The 10,329-nt window shown below is 33.7% G+C and overlaps 2 protein-coding genes across 2 annotated transcripts; one reads left to right on the plus strand and one right to left on the minus strand.

Annotated features, from left to right (window-relative positions):
• The first annotated feature begins 288 nt into the window (after positions 1–288).
• LOC140876126 (putative phospholipid-transporting ATPase 9) lies at positions 289–6,438 on the plus strand. The gene is made up of 11 exons (XM_073280004.1): positions 289–1,611; positions 1,818–3,217; positions 3,315–3,425; positions 3,814–4,090; positions 4,177–4,265; positions 4,353–4,461; positions 4,571–4,774; positions 4,861–4,986; positions 5,087–5,185; positions 5,263–5,454; positions 5,730–6,438. Exons 1-11 carry the CDS (start codon positions 1,216–1,218, stop codon positions 6,270–6,272), a joined length of 3,546 nt encoding a protein of 1,181 aa, XP_073136105.1. The 5' UTR covers positions 289–1,215; the 3' UTR covers positions 6,273–6,438.
• Positions 6,439–6,496: 58 nt separating this feature from the next.
• Positions 6,497–7,402, minus strand: LOC140876127 (probable calcium-binding protein CML15). Its single transcript, XM_073280005.1, has one exon. The coding sequence runs from the start codon at positions 7,367–7,369 to the stop codon at positions 6,884–6,886; it is 486 nt and encodes a 161-aa protein (XP_073136106.1). The 5' UTR covers positions 7,370–7,402; the 3' UTR covers positions 6,497–6,883.
• Between the last annotated feature and the right edge of the window lie 2,927 nt (positions 7,403–10,329).

Raw genomic sequence — 10,329 nt, forward strand, 5'->3', positions numbered from 1 at the left:
TTTGAAGTGACATAGTTTTTCAAGGTGTGAGATGGTCTCACAAATACATACGATATCGCGAGATTTGATCGATAATTATAATGAAAAATAATATTTTTTATGAATTAAATTGGATCGATGATAAATAAAAATTCACGTATAAGTATAAAAAGTTTTTATGATATATTTTAATTTGGTTGAAATGTTCGCCACCTTAATTAATTAATTGTTTGATTGATTTATTTTCTTGATTTTGGCTTTATTTGTTAGGTGGAGCAAGCAGCTTAAAAAACAGAGATACCAGAGCCAGCTCGACCATATTGAGAATCACGCACGCACATTCTTTGGGAAGAAAGAAAGGAAAATCCATTTGGTTTCCCGCGGAAATTCCAGCTTTTAACTGTAAAATAAAGCAACCCAAGCACTCTTTCTCCGATTCTGTCATTGCAAAACTCTCGTATATATTTTATTTAATTGAGATTGAGAATATTCTTTGAGTGTGGAACTTTCTTTGAAACATTGCTCGTCTCCGAAGACTGAAATCCAACAACTGTGAAAGTCAAGTCATTTAAAAGAGAGAGCTACAAGTCATTGTTACGAAGTCCAAAGAAAATTATCAATTTTACCTGAATAATACATAACATCTTTTTCCTCCCATTCTTTACATATCATGTTGTTTTTAACTATATTCGTAATACAGTATAACATAATAATATAAATTATTGTTGTCCATCTTTCATTCTTGTAGGTGGTGAAAATTTTCCGATTTTTAGTGTCTGGGACTCTTTGTTTGTGCAAAGATTGAAGCTTTTTTTTGTGATTTGAAAGCGGGACTGTACCAACTCATGAAATTTGTGGGTTTTGCATGTCTTTTGGTTTTCTTTGAATTCTAATCTCAACGAGTCCCTTCTTCATTCTTTTAGCTATACTTTTAACTTGTATATACATCTGGAGCTCGGATCAAACTTTAATACCCTTTTTCTCATTTTATAATATATTTTTTGGCCTTTGTGACGACTGGGTATTTGAGGTATTGGAGTTGAAACATCCTTTTGGGCATGTTTTCTTATTTCTTGGAATTTTTAGCTAAGGTTTTGGGGGAAATGTTCTTACTTTTAACTACTTCTTAAATCCTGGGTATTCAATAAAATCACCTTCCCGTGAAAGGGCCTGCACTGTAAAACTCCATTCTTCTTCAGAAAAGCTGAGATTTCAAGAACTTGATGTTATTACAGTATGACGAGAAAAGGTAGAAAAAAGAGGCTACATTTCCGCGATATCCACTTGTTTAAACGTGAGAAGGGATCACCTAAAGATGACCATTCAAAGATTGGAGGGCCGGGGTTTTCCCGAGTTGTGTATTGCAATGAATCAAATAGTTTAGAAGCCAATATCAAAAACTATGCCACGAATTATGTTAGGACAACCAAGTATACAGCTGCAACTTTCTTGCCCAAGTCTCTTTTTGAACAGTTCAGGAGAGTGGCTAATTTTTACTTTCTTGTATCTGGTTCTCTGTCCTTCACTTCTCTAGCACCTTATTCTGCAGTCAGTGCTATTATTCCTTTAATCATAGTCATTGGAGTAACCATGGTTAAGGAAGGAATTGAAGATCGGAGGAGAAAGCAACAGGTATTTTGAATCTTTTGTGCTGATTTTGTCCTTATTTTTAGCTTTATAAAATTTGTTGGTGTTATTGTTGTTTGATGTAAATATTTTGCTTTTTGGAAGTAATTGGAGATTGTATGCTTTTGTTTCTTGAAAGGTTTTATGGTAATTGGTTTTTTAAGGCATCTTGTATATGCTCAGATTGAAAACTTGTTGGTATAAATAATTAGGATATTGAGGTGAACAATAGAACGGTGAAGGTACATGAAGGTGGTGGACTTTTTAAGCCCACAGAATGGCGAAATCTGAAAGTTGGAGATGTGGTTAAGGTGGAGAAAGATGAATTTTTTCCAGCAGATTTACTGTTGCTCTCGTCGAGTTATGAAGATGCAATATGCTATGTTGAGACTATGAATCTTGATGGGGAGACAAATTTAAAACTCAAACAAGCATTAGAAGTCACCTCCTCTTTAAATGAGGATCATGAATTCAGCGATTTCCGGGCAGTCGTTAAATGTGAGGATCCGAATGCTAGCTTATACAGTTTTGTTGGAAGTATGGAATTCGAAAACCAACAATATCCCCTTTCTCCTCAACAATTGCTTCTCAGAGGCTCAAAATTACGGAACACTGGTCATGTATATGGAGCTGTTATTTTCACTGGACATGACACAAAGGTTATTCAGAACTCAACCAGCCCTCCTTCTAAGAGAAGCCGAATTGAGAAGAAAATGGACCATATTGTCTACTTCTTATTTGGTGTTTTGTTCTTGATGGCTTTTGTTGGATCAGTTTACTTTGGTGTGGTAACTAAAGAAGACTTGGAAAACGGACACAAAAGGTGGTATCTTAGACCGGATAATGCTAGTGTTTTCTTTGATCCAACAAGAGCTCCAAAAGCTGCTACATATCACTTCTTGACTGCCTTGTTGCTGTACAGTTACTTGATTCCGATTTCTTTATACGTGTCAATAGAAATTGTCAAGGTCCTTCAAAGCATTTTTATCAATCAAGATGTTTATATGTATTACGAGGAAGCTGACAAACCTGCGCATGCCCGCACCTCTAATTTAAACGAGGAATTAGGCCAAGTTCATACAGTTCTTTCTGACAAAACCGGCACACTGACTTGTAATTTGATGGAGTTTGTTAAATGTTCTGTCGCTGGTACTGCTTATGGACATGGTGTGACAGAAGTTGAAAAGGCATTGGCGAAAAGGAAAGGGGCTCCATTGACACTAAATGGAGATGATTACATGGAGATCCCGATCCATAGTCATAATAGAACAGTAAATGAAGAAGATTACACCGAGATTCGAATTGATCGTCCAAAAAAATCGGTTATCAAAGGTTTTAATTTCGATGACGAGAGAATCATGAATGGGAATTGGGTAAACGAGCCTAACTCGGATATTATATTGAAATTTTTCCGGGTGCTGGCAATCTGTCAAATGACCATACCTGGTGTTGTTGATGACAACACAAGAAATGTCACATATGAATCTGAATCACCGGACGAGGCAGCTTTTGTTGTTGCAGCGAGAGAATTGGGCTTTGAATTCTTCAAAAGAACACAAACAAGTTTATCTGTGAATGAATTGAATCCAGTTTCTGGGATTATAGTGGAAAGGTCCGTATATTTAGCATGCCTTGCAGTATTTACTCTATGATTCTGTCCGACTGATCTTTAATGGCGTATATTCATAAAAAAATTTCCGATGATGCAGATTGTACAAGCTGTTAAATGTTTTAGAATTTACCAGTTCCAGGAAGAGAATGTCTGTTATAGTAAGGGATGAGGAGGGGAAGATATTGTTACTCTCCAAAGGTGCTGACAGGTTGGTTATTCTTTTGACTTGGTGCACATTTTCGACACTTCAGTTATTATATGATATTACTTTTTTGTCATATCTAACCATTTTCATGTTTGCACTCTGTGTTCTTGTTAAGATGTCGCACGATAAAGTTTCTGGAAGTTGCATATATGGACTTGGACAATCCTCCCCCCTTGAGTTAGCTTTTGAGGTCTAGTTAGGTTCAAGTCTAGTCTCTTTAACATGGTATCAAATACCATGTCAAAAATGGAGGACTTGGGCTATAATACTATGTTAAGATTTGGACTAGGATCTAACTCAACCCTAAAAGCTAGCTCAATGGGGGAAGATTGTCATTGTCCACATATGAAACTCAATTACATACTAACAGTTCTGTTTGGATCCATTGCAGCGTCATGTTCGAGAGGCTCAGTGAAAATGGAAGGGAGTATGAAGAGGAAACCAGAAAACATGTGAATGAGTATGCTGAAGCAGGTTTAAGGACATTGATACTTGCTTATCGGGAGCTTACTGAAGAAGAATATAAAACATTTGAGGAGAAGTTTTCTGAGGTAAAAAACTCAGTCAGTGCAGAACGTGGGGCAATGATCGATGAGGTGACTACTAATATAGAAAAAGATTTGATACTTCTTGGTGCGACAGCCGTCGAGGACAAGCTTCAACATGGGGTTGGTTTTGAGACACTCATGCCGAATTCTCATAAGCTAAATCTGTGTCGTAAGATTTATCCGAAATCTTTTTGGCATCTGTGCAGGTTCCTGAATGTATCGACAAGCTTGCACAAGCTGGAATAAAAATTTGGGTTTTGACAGGGGATAAGATGGAAACTGCAATTAATATAGGGTAACATTCTCATTATGGTCATTGTAAATTTTATCTAGGCAACATTACTTTTTGGTGCATATCTCATTGTAAAAATCAACTTTGCAGCTATGCTTGTAGCTTGCTAAGACAAGGAATGAAACAAATCACTATTACCTTGGAGACTCCAGAGATCACTGCTCTGGAGAAAATCGGTGAGAAGGATGCAATCGCTAAGGTAAAATCAAGTCAATATATTTGAAAGATCGGTGTCATTCAACTTTAAAATGGAGAAATGATGTTGAAAAGTTAATATGATTTATGGACTACATTTCTTCTTTTATTAGGTTTTGAAGCAAAATGTACTCCAGCAGATTACTGAAGGTAAGGCTCAGATTGCTGCATCGAGCTCTGGGGTGTTTGCCTTGATCATTGACGGGAAATCTCTGACATATGCATTGGAAGATGATATCAAAAAACTGTTTCTTGAACTTTCCATTATTTGTGCATCTGTAATATGCTGCAGATCATCTCCTAAACAGAAAGCACTGGCGAGTTTGTCTCCTGAACAAATTTCACCTTTCTTGATAAAATATTTTGAACTTTGAAGTAATTTTTCTTTCTTTATGCTTTAAAGGTAACGAGGTTAGTCAAAGAAGGAACCAAAAAGACGACTTTGGCTATTGGGGATGGAGCAAACGATGTGGGAATGCTTCAAGAAGCAGATATCGGAATTGGAATCAGTGGCGCTGAAGGAATGCAGGTGGAGAATGTTACTGTATTTGGTGTTCGCTGTCCTGAATGCTTGATAAATTGACTGGTTTTACCTTTTATCTTGTCTATTTCATCTATACATCAATAAGGCGGTCATGGCCAGCGATATTGCAATTGCTCAGTTCAGATTTCTTGAACGCTTACTTTTGGTGCATGGACATTGGTGTTACCGAAGGATTTCTTCCATGGTATAGTTTATCGAACTCCAGTATTAATTTAAAGATTTCGTCATTCTTGGGCCTTCCATCATCTTCTGTGGGTGCAGATATGCTACTTTTTCTATAAGAATGTTACGTTTGGTTTCACCGTCTTCTTATACGAGGCTTATGCATCATTCTCTGCACAACCGGCATACAATGACTGGTTCCTGTCTCTTTACAACGTATTCTTCACGTCATTGCCCGTTATTGCACTAGGAGTCTTTGATCAGGATGTATCTGCTAGATTTTGTCTGAAGGTAAAATATTTTTCGAGTTTATGTGCAATATTTTTTCTAATTTTGAACATCATCAATCACCCTCAAGGGCCAGGCAGAGAACCACAAACAACTGGATTTACTAAATGAGCTAAAATATTTGATTGGTAAAGTACTATACCCTATAGCGCTTTTAACACACGTCCAACATTTCGTGACTGTATCATACAGTTTTTAGGAATAAGAAACCAAAGATAATCTAGCTTCCGAATCAATGTTGAATCGTGTTTTCTTTCATTGCTTGAATCGTGTGACAGTTTCCTTTGCTATACCAAGAAGGCGTGCAGAACATCCTCTTCAGCTGGTCCCGTATAATTGGTTGGATATTCAATGGAGTTTGCAGTGCCATTATCATATTCTACTTCTGCACAGAGGCCCTAAGTCTCCAGTCGTTCAAAAACAACGGTAAAATAGCCGAATACCAAATTCTTGGGGCGACCATGTACACTTGTGTCGTCTGGGTCGTAAATTGCCAAATGGCAATCTCCATAGATTACTTCACATTAATACAACATATCTTCATATGGGGTGAAATTGCCATATGGTACATCTTTTTACTGGTATATGGAGCTATGCCTCTCAGTTTTTCAACAACAGCCTACAAGGTTTTCGTTGAATCTCTTGCTTCAACTCCTTCTGTTTATATTTTAACTCTCCTTGTGGTCATCTCCGCGCTCTTACCATACTATGTATATAAAGCAATACAAATGAGATTCTTGCCGATGTACCATGCAAGGATACAGTGGAGCCGCTACGAGTCTTTAGATGGAACGAGCCCTTTGCACGATACGAGGCCGTAGATAGCATTTACTTGTGAAAATATGATCATGTATAGAATTGTACAGTTTCGGTGTATCAAATGTTGTACCAATCAGCTACATATCGGCTTCCATTACTTTGTAAATTCGGACACTAGAATCCATTCAAATAGATGGTTTTGCCATACATTTAGTTAGAGAACAATAAGTTGTAAAAAATGGATGGTTTTTGTTCAGTTTTTCTGCTGTGATCCAGCAATAGTCATGATTACCAAACATCAGCAAGTCATATATATATGTATATATATACACCAACCACACAAGCACCATTTGTACCAGATGTTTAGGTATTAGTAAATGCACACTTTGGAACACTATTGGCAGTAGCATTACCAAAGAAGTCACTAGTTGACATCATTTGCCATCTCTGCTTAATCATGTGCACAAATATCCTAACTATACAAAAGAAAAAAAAAAGAAAAAAAGAAAGACCATTTATAAACAACATTCAATTAGACCAAGTCACCATGTCATATCCATCATCACCAGCCATTTCATTTCTCCAGATGAGACTCATGAAACCCAAAAACAAAGAAACAAAAGAAGTAGTTTGTAATGATCCATGCATACCAAATAATAACATATTTGGTGAGCTAGGAGACCGTGAGCCCGAGGTACTCTACGCCGGATCTTCCCAAAACGTTAGCAAACTCATTGAAACTTATGACACCATCGCCGTTTGTGTCGGCCTCTTGCATCATGTCACTTAGCTCGCGATACGTCAAGGGCTGTCCCATTTTGGCCATCTGCCCTGCCAGCTCGGCTGCTGTTATGTAGCCATTTCCATCACGATCAAACGACCTGAACACCTCCAAGAGTTGATCTTGATTGATCAACACTTGTTCGTTTAAATCAGGCAAAATGGCGCCCACCAATTCGTCGAATTCGACGGAGCCATTGCCATTGGCATCCATGTTGGCTAACATGGCATGGAGTTGGTCGCCGGTCGGTTTGAGACCGAGGGACCGGAGGAGCGCCGCTAGCTCGAGCTGCGTGAGGCTACCGTCGCGGTCCATGTCGAACCGGTCGAAAATGTCTTTGAGTTGTTTGAGTTGCTCGGATTGGATTTTGGCCATCATTTTTGGCGTTGGTGTTGTGGGAGGAAGGTGATGTTTTTCTTTTGTTCGTTGGCTTCGGTTGTTTTGTGGGGTTGTGCTTTCTTTTAACATAGGATGGATGAATGGTTCAAAACGAGGGACCGGAGTTTGTGTGAAAAATATTTCAATGTCTTTTGGAATCTTACTAGTCTTGGTCATCGTCAACTCTCTAAATTTTAATGTTAAATCCTTTACATTTCTTTTTCCAAAATCATATTTCTCTTCTACAAACTAACTATATTATATATCTATTATACTATATCTATTCTATTATCTATCTATCTATTATCTATTACATATATAAATATATGAGTTTAATTGTGAATTTACATATCTACCATTTTTTTATTAATACTACATAATTAATGTGTTTTTTTAATTATCTATTTATGTGTTTCTTCAACTAATTAAGTAATTCATTTCAAAAATTATATCATGCACTTTTAAAATAAAAAAAATTAAAATTTTGTGCATCTACTATTTATTATTTGGCCTTGTTTTGATATGCACTGTTTCAAATAAAAAAAAATGATAATTTTGTGAATCTACTATTTATTATTTGGTTTTTTTATTATTTTATTTAATTTCTCTATAATATATCTCTAATATCTAATCTAATACTATAATCTATACTATAACTATAAATATATGAGTTTCATTTGAGACCAATTTTATTTTGCCCTTATCTAATATAATAATATAATCTATACTACAAGGGTGCGTTTAGTTCGGGTGATGGGATAACTGATGGATTGATAATTTGTTGGATAATGAGTGGATAATTTATTATTTGATATAAAAGTATTTTGTTTGGTGTGAATGATTATATTTTATGAAATAAAATATATATTGTTTGGTGCAGTTGATAAAAATTAGGATTGTGGTACATTAAAACCAAGTACCAATTATGCCCCTGCACCTACCAAAATAGACCACCTTTTTGGGGGTATTATTGGAACGATTGTGTATGATAGAAAAATGGATAGATAAACTATGGCACTGCCGGGAGTTTATTTTAACCAAGTTAGTACACATGTATCCCATGCAGACTATATTAAGGCCTATTGTACAACATGCTACCAAACCAAAGATTAGACTACTTTAAAAGACATTAACCAAGCTAATAACACCTACCAAACTGACCCCAATTATAAATATATGAGTTTGATTTGTAACTAATTTTACCCTCTTATTTTTTTGTGGTTATGAATTTACATGCCTACCCTTTTCTATTAATATTACATTATTAATGTGTTTTTCAATTATTTATTTATGTGTCTCTTCAACTAATTAAGTAATTCATTTAAAAAATTATATCGTGCACTTTTTACATATATAAATATGTGAGTTTAATTGTGAATTTACATGTCTACCCTTTACTATTAATACTACATAATTAATGTGCTTTTTCAATTATCTATTTATGTGTCTCTTCAACTAATTAAGTAATTCATTTCAAAAATTATATCATGCACTTTTAAAATAAAAAAATTAAAATTTTGTGCATCTACTATTTATTATTTAGCCTTGTTTTGATATGCATTGTTTCAAATAAAAAAAATGATAATTTTGTGAATCTACTATTTATTATTTGGTTTTTTTATTATTTTATTTAATTTCTCTATTATATATCTCTAATATCTAATTTAATACTATAATCTATACTATAACTATAAATATATGAGTTTCATTTGAGACTAATTTTATTTTACCCTTATCTAATATAATAATATAATCTATACTACAACTATAAATATATGAGTTTGATTTGTAATTAATTTTACCCTCTTATTTATTTGTGGTTGTGAATTTACATGCCTACTCTTTTCTATTAATATTACATAATTAATGTGTTTTTCAATTATCTATTTATGTGTCTCTTCAACTAATTAAGTAATTCATTTAAAAAATTATATCGTGCACTTTTTAAAATAAAAAAATTAAAATTTAGTGCATCTACTATTTATTATTTGGCCTTGTTTTTATTTGATATGCACTGTTTCAAATAAAAAATGATAATTTTGTGCATCTACTATTTATTATTTTGTTTTTTTATTATTTTATTTAATTTCTCTATTATATATCTCTAATATCTAATCTAATACTATAACTATAAATATATGAGTTTCATTTGTGACCAATTTTACCCTTATCTAATATAATAATATTATCTATACTACAACTATAAATATATGAGTTTGATTTGTAACTAATTTTATCCTCTTATTTATTTGTGGTTCATAAGGTTGTTTATGTCATTTTTTGCACAAACTTAATAGAGTCATTAATACTATAAATAACTCCACCAAATTTCATAACCTTGTAGTTTGAATGTTAGTGGAAAATGATATTTTTAGGAAAAATAAGAGCTAATTTTTTATTATTTGATGTAAAGTGGAAGGTTTATTGATTGATGCATGGTAATTGGATCCGTGTATTTTCATTTAATTATTTTGATAATGTGTGTTAAATATTATAATCGACTACCCACTTTAATTTTTGTGAAATTAATGTTTTTTCCCTTTTCATAAATATAAATAAATTTTGATTTCATCTTCGTGTCTTTGATTTTATTTCAATATGAAGGATATAAAGACGTATACATTTTTCCGATTTGGTTTTCATATTTTAATTTTTTTTTTAAAAAGTAATTTTATGTGTAATTTTTTGCTAATAGCCACAAGTAAAATAAAAATTAAAAAATTAAAAAAAATCCACAAATACCTTTAAATATGTCAGTAAATGTAATTTTTTTTAGTTTCTTTCCAATGAAACTGGGTATTGAAACATGTAGATTATAAATGCGCTTTTGTAAATTTGTCTAAAGTTTATTTGCACTAAAATTTGATTAGTTGATTTATTTTCAATTTTATTTATATATTTTATTCGTCTATCTATAATTTATTTGTGGTTCATAAGGTTGTTGTGTCATTTAATTTTCT

The sequence above is a fragment of the Henckelia pumila genome, chromosome 1 (genome assembly GCF_033568475.1).
Source record: "Henckelia pumila isolate YLH828 chromosome 1, ASM3356847v2, whole genome shotgun sequence".
Classification (NCBI taxonomy): Eukaryota; Viridiplantae; Streptophyta; class Magnoliopsida; order Lamiales; family Gesneriaceae; genus Henckelia; species Henckelia pumila.

Bases quoted from the DNA above. Each gene is read 5' to 3' on its own strand.
- LOC140876126 (XM_073280004.1), top strand. From the start codon at position 1,216: ATGACGAGAAAAGGTAGAAAAAAGAGGCTACATTTCCGCGATATCCAC. The intron at 4,091-4,176 runs GTTGGTTTTGAG...GCATCTGTGCAG, and splicing joins AGGACAAGCTTCAACATGGG to GTTCCTGAATGTATCGACAA. The intron at 4,987-5,086 runs GTGGAGAATGTT...TACATCAATAAG, and splicing joins GTGGCGCTGAAGGAATGCAG to GCGGTCATGGCCAGCGATAT.
- LOC140876127 (XM_073280005.1), bottom strand. From the start codon at position 7,369: ATGATGGCCAAAATCCAATCCGAGCAACTCAAACAACTCAAAGACATT.